At 44.2% G+C, this 24,972-nt stretch overlaps 1 protein-coding gene across 3 annotated transcripts in view; it reads left to right on the top strand.

Moving 5' to 3' along the window:
• Positions 1-6,504: 6,504 nt before the first annotated feature.
• WIPI2 (WD repeat domain, phosphoinositide interacting 2) overlaps positions 6,505-24,972 on the top strand; it is a 241,314-nt gene continuing 222,846 nt past the window's right edge. The window contains exon 1 of one of the 3 annotated variants that reach the window (XM_056534649.1): positions 6,505-6,697. In XM_056534649.1, the coding sequence (XP_056390624.1) occupies positions 6,624-6,697 (74 nt within the window). In that variant the 5' untranslated portion in view covers positions 6,505-6,623. Of the gene's footprint in view, positions 6,738-24,972 lie in introns of all 3 variants that reach the window. The other 2 variants (XM_056534648.1, XM_056534650.1) reach the window with 2 other exon arrangements.

Genomic DNA, 24,972 nt, shown 5'->3' with positions numbered 1-24,972 from the left:
TGAACTTGATGGACATATGTCTTTTTTCGACCGTACTAACTATGTAACTATGTAACATAGTGTCATTGTTATTGTTATTCCATGGGGAATGCATGAAGCTATTAAAACAGGCAGGTCTGGAGCTGGAAAGGTTCTCTTTAATGTTGCACATCTAGCGACCCCTCCAACGTTGAGGAAAAATGCCTGAGGGATAACTCACCTAATGACTGGAGGGTTTGCTGAAGAGCGCCAAGTTTATATGTGAATGGACCCTTACTTCTGTTACAACCTAGCAATAAAGTGTGTAATATAGATTCATCCTTGGAGTCTTTTTATTAACAAGATATATTTTATTTGCATTTATATGTTCATCTGTGCTGGGGGTGGGGTGGGGGGCCCAGGCACATTTTTTGCACAGGGCCCCCTGCTGTCTGTGTCCGCCCCTGTGTCTGACCCGGGAAGAAGTACAGTGCCGCCTACAAAAAAATCAAAATAGACAAATCACCAGGTCCAGATGGCATTCACCCCAGTGTCATAAAGGAATTAAGTAATGTAATAGACAGACCTCTATTTTTAATATTCATGGACTCTATAGTAACAGGGACTGTTCCCCTGGACTGGCGCATATTTTAAACAAGGGACAAAAGGTGACCCCGGAAAATATAGGCCTGTTAGTTTAACCTCTGTTGTATGTAAAATGTTTGAGGGTTTTCTAAGAGATGCTATTTTGGAATATCTTGATACAAATAAATGTATGACTCCATATCAGCATGGCTTTATGAGGGATCGGTCCTGTCAGACTAACCTGATCAGCTTTTATGAGGAGGTGAGCTCCAGACTGGACCATGGGCAATTGCTGGATGTCCTATATGTGGGTTTTTTCAAAGCATTTGATACGGTTCCACATAAACGGTTGGTGCATAAAATGAGAAGGATTTGGCTGGGGGACAATGTGTATAAATGGGTAAGTAACTGGCTCAGTGATAGTAAACAGAGGGTGGATATTAATGGTACTTATTCTAATTGGGTGACTGTAACTAGTGGAATACCACAGGGTTCAGTATTGGGTCCTGTCCTGTTTAATATATTCATTAATGACCTTGTAGAGGGGTTGAATAGTAAAGTAGCAATCTTTGAAGATGATACTAAACTCTGTAAAGTGGTAAACACAATAGAGGACAGGGCACTGTTACAAATGGATCTGGATAGGTTGGAGGCTTGGGCTGGGAAGTGGCAGATGAGGTTCAACACTGATAAATGTAAGGTAATGCACATGGGGAGGAAAAATACGGCCTGGGATTATGTATTAAATGGGAGCACACTAGGGATGACAGACGTGGAAAAGGACTTGGGAGTTTTAGTTAACAGACAATTTAGCTGTAGTGACCAGTGTCGGGCAGCTGCTGCCAAGGCAAATAAAATCATGGGGTGCATCAATAGGGGCATAGATGCCCACAACAAGGAAATAATTCTACCGCTGTACAAATCACTAGTCAGACCACACATAGAATACTGTGTACAGTACTGGGCACCAGTGTACAAGAAAGATATAGTGGAGCTGGATAGGGTTCAAAGACAGGCAACCAGGGTAATACAGGAAATGGGAGGACTACAGTACCCAGAAAGATTATCAGATTTAGGGTTATTTAGTTTAGAAAAAAGAAGGCTTAGGGGAGACCTAATAACTAGGTATAAATGTATCAGAGGACAGTACAGAGATCTTTCCCATGATCTATTTATACCCAGGACTGTATCTATAACAAGGGGGCATCCTCTCCGTTTATAGGAAAGAAGGTTTCTACACCAGCACAGACGGGGGTTCTTTACTGTAAGAGCAGTGAGACTGTGGAATTCTCTCCCGGAGGAGGTGGTCATGGGGAACTCTGTAAAAGAATTTAAAAGGGGTCTGGATGCATTTTTGGAGAGTAAGAACATTGCTGGCTATGTAAATTAGAATTATAGGGACAGAACGTTGATCCAGGCATTTATTCTGACTGCCATATTTGGAGTCAGGAAGGAATTTTTTACCTCTAGTATGAGTTTTTTTGGCCTTCCTTTGGATTAACTCAGTAGGGACTCATTAGGGATATAGGTTGAACGTGATGGACTCTGGTCTTTTTTCAACCTTATGAACTATGTTACTATGTTACTATGAGCAGTCATTCGGCGATCGGACACCAGGAGGCAAGGTAGGAGACCCTCCTCATGTCTTACAGCTGTTCGGGATGCCGCAATTTCGCCACTGCGATCCCGAACAGCTCCCTAAGCTAACTGGCAACGTTTTACTTTCAATTTAGACGCGGCATTCAACTTTGAACGCTGCATCTAAAGGGTTAATAGCGCACGGCACCGCGATCAGTGCCGCGCGCTATGAGTCACAGGTCCCGACCCGCTGTGGCCCCGCGTTATAGAACGGGAGTGGACTCAGGACGTACAGGTACGCCCTGAGTCCTTAAGGGGTTAAAACAGTGAGCCTGCGGCCGGGACTGACAGGGGACATAGGTGACGTTCCTCCGCAGACCAGCACAGAAGAAACCATGCACGGCCAGGTGAGTGTGTCTGTAAATGCATCTGTCTATAATGTGTGTCTGTACATGCATGTCTGTTAGGCTAGGTTCACATCACAATTTAACCATCCGATTATTGGACCGTAAAATCGGACAAAATCGGATTGCAAAAAATCGTATACAATCATATGTAAAAATGTCTTTGCTATCCGATTTAACCCCTTAAGGACCCAGCCAATTTTCATTGTAGGACCCGGCAATTTTTTGCACATCTGACCACTGTCACTTTAAACTTTAATAACTCTGGGATGCTTTTACCTTTCATTCTGATTCCGAGATTGTTTTTTCGTGACATATTCTACTTTATGTTATGTTTTGTCGATACTTGCATCATTTCTTGGTGAAAATTTCCAAAATTTTATGAAAAATGTGAAAATGTCGAATTTTTTTTTACTTTGAAGCTCTCTGCTTATAAGGAAAATTAATATTCCAAATAAATTATATATTGATTCACATATACAATATGTCTACTTTATGTTTCCATTCCATGTTTTTACTTTTGGAAGACATCAGAGGGCTTCAAAGTATAGCAGCAATTTTCTAATTTTTCACAAAATTTTCTAAATCGACATTTTTCAGGGACCAGTTCTGTTTTGAAGTGGATTTGAAGGGCCTTGATATTAGAAATACCCCACAAATGACCCCATTACAAAAACTGCACCCCTAAAAGTATTCAAAATTACATTCAAAAGGTTTGTTAACCCTTTAGGTGTTTAACATTAATAAGCAAATTGAAGGAGAAAATTCAAAATCTTCCTTTTTTACACTGGCATGTTCTTGTAGACCCAGTTAATGAAGGGTAAAAGGAGAGAAATTTTCTTAAAATGTGTAACCCAATTTCTCTCGAGTAAGAAAATACCTCATATGTGTATGTCAAGTGTGGCATACTATTTTGGAAACTACAACCCTCAAGACACGTAACAAGGGGTCCAGTGAACCTTAACACCCCACAAGTGTTTGACGACTTTTCGTGAAAGTTGGATGTGTAAATGATAATTTATTTTTTCACTAAAATGCTAGCTTTCCCTCAAATGTAAAATTTTTGCATGGGATAATAGGACAAAATGCCCCCCAAAATTTGTAACCCCATCTCTTCTGAGTATGGAAATACCCTATGTTAGGACGTAAAATGTTTTGCGGGCGAACTACAATGCTCAGAAGAGAAGGAGTCACATTTGGCTTTTGAAAAGCAAATTTTGCTGAAATGGTTTTTGGGGGGCATGTCCCATTTAGGAAGCCACTATGGTGCCAGGACAACAACAAAAAAACAAACAAAAAAAAAAAACACATGGCATACTATTTTGGAAACTACACCCCTCAAGGCATGTAACAAGGGGTCCAGTGAGCCTTAACACCCCATAGGTGTTTGACGACTTTTAGTTAAAGTTGAATGTGTAAATGATTTTTTTTTTCACGAAAATGCTAGTTTTCCCTCAAATTTTTACATTTTTACAAGGGATAATAGGACAAAATGACCCCCAAAATGCGTAACCCCATCTCTTCTGAGTATGGAAATACTCCATGTGTGGATGTCAAGTGCACTCCTGGTGCACTACAAAGCTCAGAAGAGAAGGAGTGCCATTGAGCTTTTCGGACAAAAATTGTTTGGAATGGAAGTCAGGGGCCATGTGCGTTTACAAAGTCCCCCATGCCGCCAGAACAGTGGACCCCCCACATGTGACCCTATTTTGGAAACGACACCCCTCACAGAATTTAATAAGGGGTGCAGTGAGTATTTACACCCCACTGGCGTTTGTCAGATCTTTGGAACAGTGGTCTGTGCAAATGAAAAATTACATTTTTCATTTTCACGGACCACTGTTCCAAAAATCTGTCAGATACCTGTGGGGCGTAAATGCTCACTGTACCCCTTATTACATTACGTGAGGGGTGTAGTTTCCAAAATGGGGTCACATGTGCCATTGTTGTGGCACTATGGGGGCTTTGTAAACACACGTGGCCTTCAATTCCGGACAAATTTTCTCTTCAAAAGCCCAATGGCGCTCCTTCTCTTCTGAGCATTGTAGTTCGCCCGCAGAGCACTTTAAATCCACACATGGGGTATGTTCTTACTCAGAAGAAATGGGGTTACAAATTTTGGGGGGCTTTTTTTTTTCCTATTTTCCCTTTTGAAAAGGAAAAATTTTGGGTAACACCAGCATTTTAGTGAAAAAAAAGTTTTTCTCTCCATTTTTCCATCCAACTTTTTCCATTTCCAACTTTGAAGAATTTTCATTAAACACCTGTGGGGTGTTAAGGCTCACTATACCCCTTGTTACGTTCCGCGAGGGGTTTAGTTTCCAAAATGGGGTCACATGTGGGTATTTCTTTTTTTGCGTTTATGTCAGAAGAACCGCTGTAAAATCAGCCACCCCTGTGCAAATCACCAATTTAGGCCTCAAATGTACATAGTGCACTCTCACTCCTGAGCCTTGTTATGCGTCCGCAGAGCATTTTACACCCACATATGTGGTATTTCCGTGCTCAGGAGAAATTGCGTTACAAATTTTGGGAGTCTTTTTTTCCTTTTAACACTCGTGAAAATAAAAAGTATGGGGCAACACCAGCATGTTAGTGTAAACATTTTATTTTTTTACACTAACAAGCTGGTGTAGACCCCAACTTTTCCTTTTCATAAGGGGTAAAAGGAGAAAAAGCCTCCCAAAATTTGTAGTGCAATTTCTCCCGAGTATGGAAATACCCCATATGTGGCCCTAAACTGTTTCCTTGAAATACGACAGTGCTTCGAAGTGAGAGAGCGCCATGCACATTTGAGGACTAAATTAGGGATTGCATAGGGGTGGACATAGGGGTATTCTACACCAGTGATTCCCAAACAGGGTGCCTCCAGCTGTTGCTAAATTCCCAGCATGCCTGGACAGTCAGTGGCTGTCCGGAAATCCTGGGCGTTGTTGTTTTGCAACAGCAAGGAGGCTCCGTTTTAGAAACATTGCCATACAATAAGTTTTTCATTTTTATTGGGGGGGGGGGGGGGGGCAGTGTAAGGGGTGTATATGTAGTGTTTTACCCTTTATTATGTGTTAGTGTAATGTAGTGTTTTTAGGGTATATTCGCAGTGGCGTTTATGGTGAGTTTCCCGCTAGGAGTTTGCGCTGCGGTGAAAAATTTGCTGCAGCCCAAACTTGAAGCAAGAAACTTACTGTAAACCTGCCTGTGTGAATGTACCCTGTACGTTCACATGGGGGGGGGGGGGGGGGGGGGGGCAAACCTCCAGCTGTTTCAAAACTACAATTTCCAGCATGTGCTGACAGACCGTGCATGCTGGGAGTTGTACTTTTGCAACAGCTGGAGGCACACCGGTTGGGAAACCTTCAGTTAGGTTCTGTTACCTAACTCAGTATTTTCCAACTAGTGTGCCTCCAGCTGTTGCAAAACTACAACTCCCAGCATGCACAGACAGCAAACAGTTGTTTGGGCATGCTACGAGTTGTAGTTTTGAAAGATCTGGAGGGATACCGTTTAGAGATCACTGTAGAGTGGTCTCAAACTGTAGCCCTCCAGCTGTTGCAAAACTACATATTCCAGCATGCTCAAACAGCTGTCTGGGCATGCTGGTAGTTGTAGTTTTGCAACATCTGGAAGGCTACAGTTAGAGACCACTGTATAGTGGTCTCAAACTGCACCCTCCAAATGTTGCTAGGCAACTCACCGGCTAAATAAGACGGCCCTGGTCAGAGAGTGATTATAACCGAACAACGGAGCAATCACTTGTTTTTCCTTAAGCACTCCTCTCTATGAATGAGCCTTATATGTTTACTTTTCTTTTTGTGTATATCAGTTATATTACATTGGTATCCGACGCCGTCAACTCATGCTGCTAAACAACAAGTGATTGGGCAGAAACGCAGCCGCACAAGCCGTAACTCTTCTCGCGCATGTAAAATGACGTCTCCCTGCCCTTTGAAGACCTGCGCAGTGAGGGCTGCTTAGTAAGTGCGCGCATGCCCAGTAACCCGTCATGTCCAGGCCGGTAAACAAGGAATGAGCGAACGCTAAATACCGAGCTCGCAGCTTAGTGACCCGTACGTTATCCCTAGTTGAAAGTAAGGTGTCATTATGAACCTGGCTAGGCAGAACGTTGAGACCGGAGCCACGCAGCTCTTGTTTGCGAATTTCAACCAAGATAACACGTACGTGAGTCCAGTATTGATGGCTGAGAACAATACACTGGTAAAGTTGTGTGTGCGCTCTGCCACAGATGTGTTGCTTAATGGTGTTCGTGGTGTGTGGTGCTGTCACCGGGTTGTTGACTCTGGAAATCATTGCCTATTAGGCAGAGACTCAATGGTTTACCAGGATGCTGGTCATACTCCTTGTGATTGCCATTGATGTTTGTTTAGGTTATGTTCACATTGCTTCCTCAACTTGTCTTTACACCCAGAAAATATGTAGGTGACCTGAACAGGAGCCTCCAGCATGAGCTTTGATTGTAAGGTTTACTGTGGGTTATTGGGGGTTTTCTTGTGATCAGAAGCAATTACAGAAATTATTGAGGGAAAGCTCATCTATGAATCACTCTGTGATCCTGGGTATGTGACTTGTCACAGCGATGGACAAGACATCTGCAAACCAGTTTTACCACTTTCGTATACTATTTGGCATTTCTTTTAATAATTTTCCTGTGATATAATGTTAAGCACATTGATAAAACTGTACATCTAGAGAAATCCTTGTGTTTAACGTGGGGATGAAGCCCATTTTTAAATGAGTAGTCTAGTGTAGTCTCCTCCGGTTCCATCATGCCCAGGCTGAAAAAAACAAACTCTCTCTCGCCTTCCTGCGCCGCCTTGGCCGGTGATAGGATGAAGTGCTGTGTGACGATCCGTGCACACGGAAATAGGAAGGAAAAGGACCGGAGGACAGATCAGCTGTAGCGGTGCTCCGCGGGAACGTGAGAGACTTTATTTTAATTTAGTTTTTTAGCCCGGGCAAGATGGAACAGTAGGATGAGACCATTTTTTGCAAATCTGACCTCTGTCACTATAAGCATTAATAACTCTGAGATGCTTTTTCTTATGAATTTGATTCAGAGATTTTTTTTCGTGACAAATTCTACTTTAAGATAGTGGTAAATTTTCGTCGATATTTGCATAATTTCTTGGTGAAAAATTCAAAAATTTCAGGGAAAATTTGTCTACTTCATGTTGGCATCAGCAATTTTCCACATTTATGTTAGGCTGCTTTCACACTATAAAATTCATCCGTTTTAAGGATCCGTTTGATGTTCCATTATGAAAACCCTGAAAATCGGCCATTAAACGTCCGTTAGAAAATCCCATTATAGTCTATCCGTTTGAATCCGGTATAGTCCGTTATTAATAACGGCCGTTATTTTGTGACGGGAGAATGAACGGAAGAAATAGTGCATGCACTATTTCTCCCGTTACTATCTTCCGTCACAAAATAACGGCCGTTATAAACTGTATGCACTTTTAAAAACAGTATACTGTTTAAAAACGCATACGGTTTTCTTTTTTCCATACTGTTCCATCCGTTTTTTTTGCCGTACGGTTTTCTTTAGAAAAAACGGATTGAAAACAGTATGGCAAAAACGTGATGTGAACCCAGCCTTAAAGGGTATTCCAGGCCAAAACTTTTTTTTATATATCAACTGGCTCCGGAAAGTTAAACAGATTTGTAAATTACTTCTATTAAAAAATCTTAATCCTTCCAATAGTTATTAGCTTCTGAAGTTGAGTTGCTGTTTTCTGTCTAACTGCTTTCTGATGACTCACGTCCCAGGAGCTGTGCAGCTCCTATGGGGATATTTTCCTATCATGCACAGCTCCCGGGACGTGACCTCATCATTGAGCAGTTAGACAGAAAACTTCAGAAGCTAATAACTATTGGAAGGATTAAGATTTTTTAATAGAAGTAATTTACAAATCTGTTTTACTTTCCGGAGCCAGTTGATATATAAAAAAAAGTTTTTGCCTGGAGTACCCCTTTAATAGAAAAGTTAAAAATTTTTCGGGGATTTTTCTCCCGAGTATGGAAATACCCCATATGTGGTTGTTAAATGGTAGCTCCCACCATCATATATTTTTTTTTCTGTCCCTGCCTATTTGCCATCTCTCCCTAACCCCCTCCCTGCTTTAATTTTTTTTTTTTTTTTTTTTTTTTTTTTTAAACTATATTAAAAAGGGTCTTTTTGTCTGCCTGGTAGTGTGCTCACTACCAGGCAGACTTTCCCAGCAGGCAGACGTCACTGATGCCTGCTGGGGCCGGCATTTCCGCCCTTAGTTCACTATACAGGGTGCCTCCAGCTGTTTCACCACTACAACTCCCAGCTTGCCCTGACATCTATTGGCTGTCAGGGCATGCTGGGAGTTGTAGTGGGGAAACAGCTGGAGGCACCCTGTGTTGAAAACAATAAGTTAGGGCCATGGGCGCGGCGCTACCCCGTTCCCTCCAGCGCTAAGCCGTCCCCGCAACCCCCGTGTTGAAACCCCGATCCCCGCAACCCCCGTGTTGAAACCCCGATCCCCATACATGCAAACTGCAGAGTCCATCAGCGGCGTGGTGCGGGAGGTGTGTCCGGCGTCTGAGGTCAGGGTACCAATGCGCTCGCTCACTGCCTCTCTGACTGACAGGCAGGGAGCGAGCACAGGCTGAATGAATTAGGACCGATGTCCGGCCTACATCAGTCCGAATTCAGGCGTGACATCACGCCAGCCTGCAGCCGGGCACTAGAAGGGAGACCCCTAGTGGACGGTTTTCAAACGTTAATTTAAACATTTTAATAAAAAATAAAATAATGAAAATATATTAGAGATATGTTGTAGTACATATGTACTACAACATATCAAAAAAAAAAAAAAAAAGTTGATGACGGTGCCCATTTAAGTGCTCTGCGGGCGCACTACAGGGCTCAGAAGAGAAGGAGCTCCATTGGGCTTTTGCAGAGAGAATTAGGTAGGAATGGAAGTCGGGGGCCATATGTGTTCACAAAGCCCCCATGCTACCGGAACAGCTGACCTCTTCCCCCCCCCCCCCCCCCCCCCCGAAGTGACAACATTTCAGAACCTACACCCCTCACGGAATGTAATAAGGGGTGCAGTGAACAATTACATTTTCCATTTTCATGGACCACTGTTCAAAAATCTGTCAGACACTTGGCATGTAAATGCTCACTGCACGCCTTATTACATTCCGTGAGGGGTGTAGTTTCCAAAATGGGGTCACATGTGGGGGTCCACTGTTCTGACACCACAGGGCAAACGCACATGGCCTTCAATTCGAGCCAAATTCTCTCTCCAAAAGCCCAATGGCACTCCTTCTCTTCTGAGTTCTGTAGTGCGCCTGCAGAGAACTTTACACTCACACATGGGGTATTCTCTTAGAAGAAATGGTGTTACAAATTTTGTGGGGCTTTTTTCCTATAACCCCTTGTGAAAATGAAAAATTTGGGGTAACACCAGCATTTTATTGAAAGAAAAAAAACGAATTTTTCGTTTTCACGTCCAACTTTAACGAAAATTTTCAGACACCTGTGGGGTGTTAAGGCTCCTTATACCCCTTGTTATGTTCCGTGAGGGGTGTAGTTTGCAAAATGGGATCACGTGGGTGTTTTTTTTTTTTTTTTTTGGTCGTTAGTCAGAACTGCTGTAACAGCCACCCCTGTGCAAATCACCTCAAATGTACATGGCGCTCTATCACTCCTGAGCCCTGTTGTGCGCCTTCAGAGCATTTTACGTCCACATAATGGGTATTTCCGTACTCGGGGAAAAATAGCGTTTTTTTTCCTTTTCTTTTCTTTTACCTGTTGTGAAAATGGAAAGTATGGGGCAACACCAGCATGTTAGTGTTAACAATAAAAAGACCCCAACTTTACCTTTTCATAAGGGGTAAAAGGAGGAAAAGACCCCCAAAATTTGTTAGGCAGTTTCTCCCGAGTACGAAGATACCCCATGTGTGGCCCTAAACTGTTGCCTTGAAATACGACAGGGCTCCGAAGTGAGAGAGCGCCATGCGCATTTGAGGCCTAAATTAGGGATTTGCATAGGGACGGACTCGGATGCAAGCATTACACTTGCCTCCGATACAAAAAATACCCTCCGGCAGTGTTTCCCAAACAGGGTGCCTCCAGCTGTTGCAAAACTCCCAGCATGCCTGGACAGTTCCAGCATGCTTGCAACAGCTGGAGGCTCCGTTTTGGAAACAGTGCAGTATAAGACGTTTTTCATTCTTATTGGGGGTGGGTGTAACTGTGTAAGGGGGTGTATATGTAGTGTTTGGCAAAGATAGAAGGAGTCGGCACTCGTATCTGTAGCTTTTTGCTCGCGGATAAGTAGCTAAAAGAATCCCGGCACTCACGATGGATGCTTAATCACCTCAAGTGTTTATTTGCAAAATTCACATCAATAGCATAGATGTGGCAAGATAGTGACACGCAGGGTGCATTTCGGCCCGCTAGTGGCCTTCAGATCATTTGAAGGCCACTAGTTAGCCGACACGCGTCCTGCTTGTCGCGATCTTACCACATCTATGTTATTGATGTGAATTATGCAAATAAACACTTGAGGTGATTAGGCATCCATCGTGAGTGTCGGGATTCCAGCTGTTGCAAAACTGCAACTCCCAGCATGCACTGACCGTTAAGACTGAGTTATACAACAGCTGGAGGCACACTGGTTGTGAAACACTGAGTTAGGTAACAAACTCTCTGTTTTGCAACCAGTGTCCTCCAGCTGTTACAAAACTACAACTCTCGGCATGCACTGACAGCCAAAGGGCACGCTGGGAGTTGTAGTTATGCAACAGCTGGAGGCACACTACTACAACTCCCAGCATGCCCTTTGGCTGTCTGTGCATGCTGGGAGTTGTAGTTATGCAATCACCGTCGGACAGCACCAATCACTTTTTATTTTTTTTTTATTTACGGGTCACCGGTGACCCAATTGACCTGGAATCGCTGCAAATCGACGGTCTCGGGACCCCCCAGGTGTTGGCACGGGTTGCCTGCTGAATGATTTCAGCAGGCATCCCATTCCGTTCACCGCCCAGTTACCGGCGGTGAACGAAAACGCTGAGGGTGTACAGGTACTCCCTTGGTCCTGAAAGCGTATCTGTCAGATCCAACAAAAAATATTTTTTTTATATATATCACTTAGTACCTAATCCTGATCATGTACATACATTTTTTTTGCGTCTAGCACCTTTATTTTTTTTTATTACACTTTTTTAATTTAGCTCACTAGTCTGAATAACTCTCAAAGGGAGGGGCGTGGCCTCATTGTGCAGGTCTCCGCCGCCTCCCTCAGTATGCTGTCTGCTCACATCTCCCCTAGCATTAGCAAAACGACAACTCCCAGCTTGTCCTCACTGACAGTAGCGGGACACAAGCTGACAGTGGGAGGATTTTTCCTCCAGCTGTGAGTCCTGCGCTCACAGCTGTCAATCAAGGATGTGTGTCCATGACGTAGGTGATGATGCATGGACACAGCAGGACTAGTATGTGTCCAAGCAGGCGGGGGGGGGGGGGGGGGGTCAGTTGTTTGGCTTTCATACTGAAAATTTTCTAATGAAAGCAAAAAAACATATCAAAAGTTTTTGTATCTGACAGTGCCCATTTTTGTACCAGGGAGCAAGGGCGCACCTGTATGCCCTTGGTCCTGGAGAGGTTAAGGATGCCGCCTGTTTTTACCTAAAAGACGAAGACCGGGTATTTATTTTATTTTTATACTTTTTCACTTTCTACCTGTTATGTTATGCTGAAGTACACCTGTACTGCAGCATAGCATAACTGTAAGCTATAGCTGGACCTCACAGGCTGCCATACTAGGCAGACAGGAGGCAATCAGCTGGTCGCCTGCTGTCATGGCAACCATCCCGTCTCCACGATCGTATCGCGGGGTCGCAGTTGGGGAACAGGTGGAGACCCCCTCCTCATGTTAATCCCATAGATGCTGTGATCAGTACTGATCACGGCATCTGTAGGGTTAATGTGGCCAAGAACAGTGCGATCCCAGTCTCAGCAGCTGTCAGTCACAGCTGGGTTGACGCTTCTGCTCTACTGCAGTGTATCGAGCAGCGCAGAACATCAATAGGATGTATGCACACTGTATAAGGCTGGGTTCTAAAGATTTGGAAGGGACAACAAGTGTCGGGTAGGAGTCAGGAGGACTCTGCAAATAAGCAAATCTTGAATTCCCTGTCCTGCAACTGGACCCCAGAAATGTCCGGGTCCCCCCTGTATCCAAGGGGCCAAAGGCTCAATACAGAGAACAAAATTTAACGGGGATAGCGGACATCCCTGGCGAGTCCCATTAAAGAGAGGGAAGCTGGCAGATGTTTGGTGGGGCAATTTGATGGAAGCAGTAAGAGTAGAATAGAGAAGCCCACAACACACTAAGGAAGCGGCCTGAGATACAAAATTTCTGAATGGTGGTGACGATTTACCACATGTACAAGTTCTATGACCCTTCTCATATTATCTCCCCACTTGCGACAGGGGGCAAAGCCCACCTGGTCATTATGCACAAGGGATGGGAGATGAAAACTGAGCAGATTGGCCAGGATTTTGGCATATAATTTCAAAACAGAGTTGAGAACGGCTATAGGCATATAGCTATCACAATCTTGGGGATCTTTTCCCGCCTTGGGGATAAGAGGGATATAGGAGGGGAAAAAGGACTGAGGAGGCCCTGAGCCATCCATAAGAAAGTTAAATACAGAGACAAGTTTAAGGACCAGCTGCAGCGCAAAGGTCTTTATAGTACAGTATAGTATAGTAGTAGTATAGAACGCCCCAATGGTAATGACTTAATCATGTTCAATACTTAATCAGGGGAAATTGGAAGGCAGAGAGACTCACCGTCAGCCACAGAAAGGGTCGGTAGGGTGCAGTCAGACAAAAAGGACTGCAGTGCCAACTCTCGCTCAACTGGGTCTGATGGAAACTGGGAGGTTAGGGAATACAATTTTAGAATAGTGAAGAAAACCTTAGAAATATCCCCAGTCTCTCAAAGCTGAGGGAGACTGAGCAGCAAGCATGGTCCTGAAGGGTCTGAGCAAGTATAGTATGCACCTTATTGCCTCCCACAGGGAAGCCAGGGAAGATACTGAACCATCATTGGTGGTGAAATAGTTATTCAGGCTCGAATTGAGTCCAGAGAGGGGGGAGATTTCAGGAGGGAGTCATTCAGCCGCCAGTGGCATTGCCGCAATGTGGAGGAGAGTAGGGATAAAGAGAGAATCACCGGCCCATGGTCTGACCAGGAAATCGGCTCCATGGAAGCTCTCAAGAGCATACGAACAGTTGGGACATTACCAAACAGATAATACCAGGGTGGGATCGGTCGGGGTGAGAGGAAAATGATTTATCCATCAGATGGTTTAGGCGCCAGAGAGTGTAAAGTGAAAAAGAGCGGATTGGACGTTGAAAAGCCCTGCCAAGCGTAGTTGGGCTGGAGAAGAGGGCTGGCAGAAAGAGATACATGGTTCATGGAAGGATAAAGATCAAATTAAAATCTCCACCTAAGATCCAGGCAGAGGGTGGATATTTCCTATGCAGAACTCTATGAAGGAAGGGGAGTTGGGCGGTATTCGAGGCATAAACAGATTACAGAGCAACAGTGGCAACCGCTCCTTCCACCATAGCAAACCTACCCCCGGGTCAATAAAGCAAGAGGTCACCTGAAGGGGGCCAGACCTAGAAATAAGAATCACAACCCCAGAGTTCTTCCGATGAGTGGTGTGTGAGAATGCCAGGGGATACATATGGGCCAGGAACCGAAAACTGCCAGAATGGTAAAAGTGGGCCATTAAGAAACACTGGTCTTTAGGTGGGTGAAGAGGATCCGAGAATCAGAAGAGACTGATCCGGATCTCCGCTTATAGTTACATAGTTAGTACGGTCGAAAAAAGACGTATGTCCATCAAGTTCAACCAGGGAATTAAGGGGTAGGGGTGTGGCGTGATATTGGGGAAGGGATGGGATTTTATATTTCTTCATAAGCATTAATATTATTTTGTTCCAGGAATGTATCTAATCCTGTTTTAAAGCTGTTAATTGTTCCTGCTGTGACCAGTTCCTGAGGTAGACTGTTCCATAAGTTCACAGTTCTCATGGTAAAGAAGGCGTGTCGCCCCTTGAGACTAAACTTTTTCTTCTCCAGACGGAGGGAGTGCCCCCTCGTCCTTTGGGGGGTTTAACCTGGAACAGTTTTTCTCCATATTTTTTGTATGGGCCATTAATATACTTATATACGTTTATCATATCCCCCCTTAAACGTCTCTTCTCAAGACTAAACATTTGTAACTCCTTTAATCGCTCCTCATAGCTGTTCCATGCCCCATATTAGTTTAGTCGCGCGTCTCTGCACCCTTTCCAGCTCCACAGTGTCCCTTTTATGTACAGTCGACCAAAACTGAACAGCATATTCCAGGTGAGGCCGTACCAATGCTTTATAAAGGGGGAGTATTATGTCCCGGTCCCTCGAGTCCATGCCTCTTTTGATACATGACAATATCCTGCTGGCTTTGGAAGCAGCAGCCTGACATTGCATGCTATTCTGTAGTCTGTGATTAACAAGTACACCCAGATCCTTCTCTACCAGTGACTCTGCCAGTTTAATCCCCCCTAATACATACGACGCATGCAGGTTATTAGAACCCAGATGCATAACTTTACATTTATCCACATTGAATCTCATTTGTCAAGTGGATGCCCAGACACTTAATCTATCCAAGTCCTCTTGTAACTTATGCACATCCTCTATAGACTGTACCGTGCTACAAAGCTTGGTGTCATCTGCAAAGATAGAAACAGAGCTGTTAATACCATCCTCTATATCATCGATAAATAAATTAAACAACAGCGGGCCCAGTACTGAACCTTGGGGTACACCACTAATTACCGGGGACCAATCAGAGTACGAATCATTGACCACCACTCTCTGGGTACGATCCATGAGCCAGTGTTCAATCCAGTTACAAACTAAAATTTCCTAACCCAAAGACCTTAACTTACCTGTCAGACGTCTATGAGGGACAGTATCAAACGCTTTAGCAAAATCCAGAAACACTTTATCCACAGCCATTCCTCTGTCAAGGCTTCTACTCACCTCTTCATAAAAGCAAATTAGATTGGTTTGACAACTTCTATCCTTAGTAAACCCATGCTGGCTATCACTTATAACACAATTATCCCCTATGTATTCCTGTATGTAATCCCTTATAAGTCCTTCAAACAATTTACCCACAATGCACGTTAAACTTACCGGTCTAAAGTTTCCTGGGGAAGACCAAGAGCCCTTTTTGAAGATTGGCACCACATTCGCCTTGCGCCAGTCCCTTGGCACAATACCAGACACTAGAGAATCTCTAAATATCATGAACAGGGGTACAGATATTACTGAACTTAGTTCTCTAAGAACTCTTGGGTGCAATCCATCTGGCCCTGGAGATTTGCTTACATTTATATTACTTAACTTACCTTGTACCATCTCTACATTAAGCCAGTTCAGTACATTACATGATGTGTTACCAGCGCTGACCTGGCCAATGTCAGCTCCTTTTTCCATAGTGTATACAGAACTAAAGAACCCATTCAGTAGCTCCGCCTTCTCTTGACCTCCCCATTATCATTATTAAGGGGTCCTACATGCTCTGTCCTTGTTTTTTTTGCATTTATATAACAAAAAAAATGTTTAGGATTAGTTTTGCTTTCTTTGGCCACCTGTCACTCGTTTTGAATTTTTGCTGTTTTTATTACATTTTTACAGATTTTATTAAGCTCCTTGTACTGTTTAAATGTTATAGCTGACCCATCAGATTTGAATTTTTTGAAGGCTATTTTTTTGTTGTTTATTGCTCTTTTAACATCATTTGTCAGCCATGTAGGATTTAGTTTTAGTCGTTTATATTTGTTCCCCTTTGGTATATATTTAGCTGTATAGTTATTTAGAGTTGATTTAACCCCTTCAGGACCAAGCCCATTTTGGCCTTAAGGACCAGAGCGTTTTTTGCACATCTGACCACTGTCACTTTAAACATTAATAACTCTGGAATGCTTTTAGTTATCATTCTGATTCCAAGATTGTTTTTCCGTGACATATTCTACTTTAACATGGCGGTAAATTTTTGTGGTAACTTGCATCCTTTCCTTGTGAAAAATCCTAAAATTTGATGAAAAATTTGAAAATTTTGCATTTTTCTAACTTTGAAGCTCTCTGCTTGTAAGGAAAATGTATATTACAAATAAAAATTTTTTTTATTCACATATACAATATGTCTACTTTATGTTTGCATCATAAAAGTGACGAGTTTTTACTTTTGGAAGACACCAGAGGGCTTCAAAGTTCAGCAGCAATTTTCCAATTTTTCACAAAATTTTCAAACTCACTATTTTTCAGGGACCAGTTCAGGTTTGAAGTGGATTTGAAGGGTCTTCATATTAGAAAAACCCCAAAAATGACCCCATTATAAAAACTGCACCCCCCAAAGTATTCAAAATGACATTGTCAGCATTTTAACCCTTTAGGTGTTTCACAGGAATAGCAGCAAAGTGAAGGAGAAAATTCACAATCTTCCTTTTTTACACTCGCATGTTCTTGTAGACCCAATTTTTTTTATTTTTACAAGGGGTAAAAGGAGAAAATGTATACTTATATTTGTAGCCTAATTTCTCTCGAGTAAGCACATACTTCATATGTCTATGTAAATTGTTCGGCGGGCGCAGTAGAGGGCTCAGAAGGGAAAGAGCGACAAGGGGATTTTGGAGAGTAGGTTTTTGGGGGGCATGTTGCATTTAGGAAGCCCCTATGGTGCCAGAACAGCAAAAACCCCTCACATGGCATACCATTTTGGAAACTAGACCCCTTGAGGAACATAACAAGGAATAAAGTGAGCCTTAATACCCCACAGGTGTTTCACGACTTTGGCATATGTAAAAAAAAATAATTTTTTTTCACTAAAATGTGTGTTTCCCCCCAAATTTCACATTTTTCCAAGGGTTAATAGCAGGAAATACCCCCCAATATTTGTAACCCCTTCTCTTCTGAGTATGGAGGTACCCCATAAGTTGACCTGAAGTGCACTATGGGCGAACTACAATGCTCAGAAGAGAAGGAGTCATATTTGGCTTTTTGAGAGCAAATTTTGCTCGGGGGGCATGTCGCATTTAGGAAGCCCCTATGGTGCCAGAACAGAAAAAAAAAACACATGGCATACCATTTTGGAAACTAGACCCCTTGAGGAATGTAACAAGGAATAAAGTGAGCCTTATTACCCCACAGGTGTTTCACGACTTTTGCATATGTAAAAAAAAAAAAAAAAATTTCCACTAAAATGTGTGTTTCCCCCCAAATTTCACATTTTTGCAAGGTTTAATAGCAGGAAATACTCCCCAATATTTGTAACCCCTTCTCTTCTGAGTATGAAGGTACCCCATAAGTGGACCTGAAGTGCACTATGGGCGAACTACAATGCTCAGAAGAGAAGGAGTCATATTTGGCTTTTTGAGAGCAAATTTTGCTCGGGGGGCATATCGCATTTAGGAAGCCCCTATGGTGCCAGAACAGCAAAAAAACCCCACATGGCATACCATTTTGGAAACGAGACCCCTTGAGGAACGTAACAAGGGATACAGTGAGCATTTGCCCCCCACTGGTGTCGGACAGATCTTTGGAACAGTGGGCTGTACAAGTTTTCATTTTCACGGATCACTGTTCCAAAGATCCGTCAGACACCTGTAGGGGGTAAATTCTCACTGCACCCCTCATTACATTCCGTGAGGGGTGTCGTTTCCGAAATGGGGTCACATGTGGGGTTTTGTTTTTTTTGCGTTTGTCAAAACCGCTGTAACAATCAGCCACCCCTGTGCAAATCACCTCAAATGTACATGGCGCACTCTCCCTTCTGGGCCTTGTTGTGCGCCCCCAGAGCACTTTGCGCTCACATATGGGGTATCTCTGTAGTCGGGAGAAATTGCGTTACAAATTTTGGGGGGCTTTTTTCCCTTTTACCTCTTGTGAAAATGTAAAGTATAGGGCAACATCAGCATGTTAGTGTAAAAAATTTAATTTGTTTTACACTAACATTCTGGTGTAGACCCCAACATTTCCTTTTCATGAAGGGTTAAAGAAGAAAAAGCCCCCCAAACCTTGTAACGCAATTTCTCCCGAGTACGGCGATACCCCATATGTCGCCCTAAACTGTTGCCTTGAAATACGACAGGGCTCCAAAGTGAGAGCGCCGTGCTCATTTGAGGCCTAAATTAGGGATTTGCATAGGGGTGGACATAGGGGTATTCTACGCCAGTGATTCCCAAACAGGGTGCCTCCAGCTGTTGCAAAACTCCCAGCATGCCTGGACAGTCAACGGCTGTCCGACAATACTGGGAGTTGTTGTTTTTCAACAGCTGGAGGCTCTGCTTTGGAAACAGTGGTGTACCGGACGTTCTTATTGGGGGAGGGGGGCTGTGTAGGGGTATGTGTATATGTAGTGTTTTTAACTTTTTATTTTATTTTGTGTTAGTGTAGTGTAGTGTTTTTAGGGTACAGTCACATGGGCGGGGGATTACAGCGAGTTTCCCAGCGCAAAATTTGCTGCATCTCAAGATGCGAGAAACCCACTGTAAAAGCCTCGCAGGGGGGGGGGGGGGGTGCACCAGCTGTTGCAAAACCACAACTCCCAGCATGCATGGTCTGTTAGTGCATGCTTGGAGTTATAGTTTTGCAACAGCTGGAGGCACACAGGTTAGGAAACACTGAGTTAGAAACAGACAATGTTTCCCAACCAGTGTGTCTCCAGTTGTTGCAAAACTACAACTCCCAGCATGCCCAGACAGCTGAAGGGCATGCTGGGAGTTGTAGTTCGGCAACATCTGAAGGGCCAGATGTTGCTGAACTAAAACTCCCAGCATGCCTGGACAGTCAGTGCATGCTGGGAGTTGTAGTTTTGCAACAGCTGGAAGAGCACAGATTGGAGACCATTATACAATGGTCTCCAAACGGGGGCCCTCCAGATGTTGCAAAACTACAACTCCCAGCATGCCCAGACAGCCAAAGGCTGTCTAGGCATGCTGGGAGTTGTAGTTTTCAGACTCCTAGAAGCAGCAGTGAAGATCTTCACTGCTGCCTCTGAGGACCACATACTTACCCGTCGCTGCTCGTCCACGTGGCCGGTCCCGCGCTGCTCCTCGGTCCCGCCGCTGGATCAGGTAAGTCCGCCGGTCCCCACGTGTTCCCCCCGAATGCCGCAGGTCCCCGCGAGCCCCTGCAGCCTTCGTCCCCCGTTCTGCCCGACTTCCAGGGGCGGGCAGTGCGGGGGATCTGAACTTTCACCCCAGATCACTGTGATTGGTCCACAGGGACCAATCACAGTGATCGCTGACCAGGACCATCAATGGATGGTCCTGGGGGTGAAGCAGAAGTTGTCCCCTGCTGGAAACAGCGGGACTTCGGCCAGTTAACCCGTGCGATGCTGCGCATCGCCGGGTTAACTGAATGTCATTTATAAACGCCGGGATGCGCGAACGCACTGCACAACCCGGCGTTTATATATGACATTCTGCGGGAAGGGGTTAAAGATGTCCCATTTACCTTCTGTATCAGTATTTGAGAACACCTCCCCCCAGTCTATGTCCTGTAGTGCAGCCCTGAGCCCAGGGAAGTTTGCCTTTTTAAAGTTATATGTTTTTGCCTTCCCCGCCTGTCTTTGTTTTCTACATTTTAAGTCAAAAGTAACTATATTGTGGTCGCTATTACCAAGGTTTTCTCACACAGTTACATTACCAACCAGCTCTGCATTGTTGGAAATGATCAGATCCAACAAGGCATCACTTGTTGTTGGGTCCTCCACAAACTGGCCCATAAAATTATCCTGCAATAAATTAAGGAATTGTCGCCCCTTTGTAGTTTTAGCCAACCCCGGACCCCAATCTATATCTGGATAGTTAAAATCTCCCATTATTACCACTGTACCTGCCCGGGCGGCCCTCTCTATTTGTTTATGAAGCCGAACTTCTATCTCTTCAGTGATATTAGGGGGTCTGTAGATTACACCAAGTATTATTTTTTCAGTATTTCCCTCCTTTTGTAATTCTACCCACAATGATTCCACATGCTCAGAATCATCACACACTATGGCATCGTTCACACTGACTTTCATACCACTTCTTACATACAGACAGACTCCACCACCTTTTCTGTTCATTCTATCCTTGCGAAACAATGTAAACCCCTGCAGATTGACAGCCCAGTCATGCGAGGAGTCCAGCCATGTCTCAGTGACCCCAACTATATCAATATGTTCCTCCAGTATCAAGGCCTCAAGCTCCCCAATTTTATTTGCTAGGCTTCTGGCATTTGTGAACATACACTTTACATTTCCATCCTTTATGTTATTGGGGTTAATGGGATTCAAGGGTGTAAGTTTTATTTTCCTATGAAGCCTATTCCTATTAACTATTCTAACCCCTCCCTCCGCTCCACCCCCAGGTACTTTTATAATTCCCACCTCTCTATCTACACTATCTTCCCCCTCTTTGCTGTAGGTTCCCTTCCCCCAAGTCCCTAGTTTAAACACTCCTCCACCCTTCTAGCCATCTTCTCCCCAAGCAAAGCTGCACCCTCCCCATTGAGGTGCAGCCCGTCCCTACGGTAGAGCCAGTAACCAACAAAGAAGTCAGCCCAGTTCTCCAAGAACCCAAACCCTTCCTTCCTACACCAGCTTCTGAGCCACTTGTTTACCTCCCTGATCTCCCGCTGCCTCTCTGGTGCGGCTCGTGGTACTGGTAGTATTTCAGAAAATACTACCTTGGAGGTCCTTGCCTTAAGCTTGCGGCCTAAGTCCCTGAAATCATTTTTAAGGACACTCCACCTACCTCTTTCTTTGTCATTGGTGCCAATATGTACCATGACTGCTGGGTCCTCTCCAGCCCCGCCCAGCAACCTGTCAACCCGATCCGCGATGTGCCGAACTCGTGCGCCAGGAAGACAACACGAATATCTTACAGTACTTTTCTATTATTGTACGACTGTTAAAAAAGACTTTTTTTTTAACAAACACAAGTATGTTTAAAAGTGTCCAACTCTGACCCCCCCCCCATTATTTTCTCGTATACAAGGCTGTATGAGGGCTTGTTTCCCCCCCCACTGTGATCTGTAGTTTTCTATTGGTCTCATGTTTGTTTTAATGGAACTTTTTGATCTCTTTTTATAATAATCTTTTTTTTCTGACATATGATGTGACCAAAAATCAGGAATTCAGGTGTTTTGTATTTTTTTTTACGTCGTTCACTGTGCTGTAGAATAACCTTTATATTTTAATAGATTGGACTTTTCCAAGCAACAATACCAGATATGTTGTGTTTCTTTACACTTTTTTTATTCTCTGATTTTTATTTTTTTATTTGGGGGCTGGCTGGCAGGCTGGCATTTAATATATTTTTAAAACTCTTTAAAATATTTATTATACACTTTTTTATGTCCCCAGGGGACTCTTTTTTTTATAGCAATCATTAATATTTCCCTGTTCAGTACTATCGGCAGTACCAGGCTGCTCAAGAAGCATCAAAAGGCCACCAGAGCCTTCAGTTAAAGAGTTAAAGGACAACTGCAGCGCAATATACACTTATCCCCTATCTACAAGATAGGGGATAAGTGTTTGATCGCGGGGGGTTCGACCCCTGGGACCCCCCCCCCCCCCGCGATCTCCCTAATGGGGCGCCGCCATTAGCGCTCATAGTGAGCGCTAAGGCGGCTGTCCCGTGCAGGGGGCGTGCCAGCCGCAGCATGACGTTGCTGCCGGCACACCTCCTCCATACATCTCTATGGGAGAGGCGGGGAGGCAGCGTTCGTGTCTCCCCCAATAGAATTGTATTGGGACGGGGAGGAGACGGGGCATCACCAGCGGTCGGACCCCCCCCGCGATCAATCACGCTGCAGATGTCCTTTAAATGGGTATTCCAGGGAAAAACTTTTTTTTTTAAATCAACTGGCTCCAGAAAGTTACAGATTTGTAAATTACTTCTATTAAAAAAGCGTAATCCTTCCAGTACTTATCAGCCGCTGAAGTTGAGTTGCTCTTTCCTGTCTAACTGCTCTCTGATGACACCTGTCTCGGGAGCTGTCCAGAGTAGGAGCGAATCACCATATCAAACCTCTTATGCTCCGGACAGTTCCTGAGACAGACAGAGGTGTCAGCAGAGAGCACTGTTGTGAGACAGAAAAGGATAACTCATATTCAGCAGCTGATAACTATTGGAAGGATTAAGATTTTTTAATAGACGTAATATCCAAATCTGTTTAACTTTCTGGAGCTAGTTGATCTAAAAAAATTTAGTTTTTTCCTGGAATACCCCTTTAACCTCTTCCCGACCTATGACATACCTGTACGTCATGGGTGGCAAGGTGTTCCCGACGCATGACATACAGGTACGTCATGAACATTTTTGCCGCTACTCGCGGCATCCCGCAGCGCCCGGAAAGATGGTGGCTATCACTGATAGCCAGCCATCTTACCATGCGACCACGGGGGGACCACCAGCGATCGCTGCTATCAGCTAGTCAAATCTGACTAGCTGATAGCAGCGTTTCGCTATCAGAATACTTAGCAGCGCGGTGTGTGAGTCCCGATCACGGGGATCAGGACACACACCGCTCTAAGTGTCCCTGACCCGTCCCCCGGTGTCACTTACCCGTCCATGCGGTGTCCCGAGCGGTCCCGGCGCGAGCGACGTCCTCCAGGCGGTTCCGGCGGTGGTGCGTCCCGGCAGTGAGTTTCCGGCAGCAGTGCGGCATCTTCATTGGCAGCAGTGAGATCGCCGTAAAGCGATCTCACTGCTGCCTCTGGGAGTTTCAAAACTGCAACTCCCAGCATGCCCAGACAGCCTTTGGCTTTCTGGGCATGCTGGGAGTTGTAGTTTTGCAACATCTGGAGGTCCTCAGTTTGGAGACCACTGTATAATGGTCTCCAATCTGTGCTCTTCCAGATGTTGCAAAACTACAAATCAGTGCTCAGTCTGTCCAGGCATGCTGGGAGTTGTAGTTCTCTAACATCTGGAAGAGCACAGATTGGAGACCATTATACAGTGGTCTCCAAACTGTGGACCTCCAGCTGTTGCAAAATAATAACTCCCAGTATTGCTGGACAGCCATTGACTGTCCAGACATGCTGGGAGTTTTGCAACAGCTGGAGGCACCCTGTTTGGGAATCATTGGCATAGAATACCCCTATGCAAATCCCTAATTCAGGCCTCAAATGCGCATGGCGCTCTCTCACTTTGGAGCCCTGTCGGATTTCAGGACAACAGTTTTGGAACACATATGGGGTATCGCCGTACTCGGGAGAAATTGCCTTACAAATTTTGGGGGGCTTTTTCTTCTTTAACCCCTTATGAAAAGGTGAAGTTGGGGTCTACACCAGCATGTTAGTGTAAAAAAATAAATTTTTTACACTGACATTCTGGTGTTGCCCTATACTTTTCATTTTCACAAAAGGTAAAAGGGAAAAAAGACCCTCTAAATTTGTAATGCAATTTCTCCCGACTACGGAGATACCTCATATGTAGGCGCAAAGTGCTCTGGGGGCGCACAACAAGGCCCAGAAGGGAGAGTGCACCATGTACATTTGAGGCGATTTGCACAGGGGTGGCTGATTGTTACAGCAGTTCTGACAAACGCAAAACAATAAATATCCATATGTGACCCCATTTTGGAAACTACACCCCTCATGGAATGTAATAAGGGGTGCAGTGAGCATTTACACCCCACTGGTGTATGACAGATTTTTGGAACAGTGGTCTGTGAAAATGAAAAATAAAATTTTTGATTTGCACAGTCCACTGTTTCAAATATCTGTCAAACGCCAGTGGGGTGTAAATGCTCACTGCACCCCTTATTAAATTCCATGAGGGGTATAGTTTCCAAAATGGGGTCACATGTGGGGGGGGTCCACTGTTCTGGCACCATAGGGGCTTCCTAAATGGGACATGCCCCCCAAAAACCCTTTCACTCACTCTCCAAAATCCCATTGTCGCTCCTTCCCTTCTGAGCCCTCTACTGCGCCCGCCGAACACTTTACATACCCATATGAGGTATTTCCTTACTCAGGTTACAAATTTTTGGGTGATTTCTCTCCTTTTACCCCTTGTAAAAATTCTAAAATTGGGTCTACAAGAAAATGCGAGTGTAAAAAATGAAGATTTAGAATTTTCTCCTTCTATTTGCTGCTATTCCTGTGAAACACCTAAAGGGTTAAAACACTTACTGAATGTCATTTTGAATACTTTGGGGGGTGCAGTTTTTATAATGGGGTCATTTATGGGATATTTCTAATATGCAGACCCTTAACCCCTTCAGGACGGAGCCCATTTTGGCCTTAAGGACCGGAGCGTTTTTTGCACATCTGACCACTGTCACTTTAAACATTAATAACTCTGGAATGCTTTTAGTTATCA

The sequence above is a fragment of the Hyla sarda genome, chromosome 8 (genome assembly GCF_029499605.1).
Source record: "Hyla sarda isolate aHylSar1 chromosome 8, aHylSar1.hap1, whole genome shotgun sequence".
In the NCBI taxonomy this organism is placed as follows: domain Eukaryota; kingdom Metazoa; phylum Chordata; class Amphibia; order Anura; family Hylidae; genus Hyla; species Hyla sarda.
This window is presented reverse-complemented; position numbering and strand designations above follow the sequence as displayed.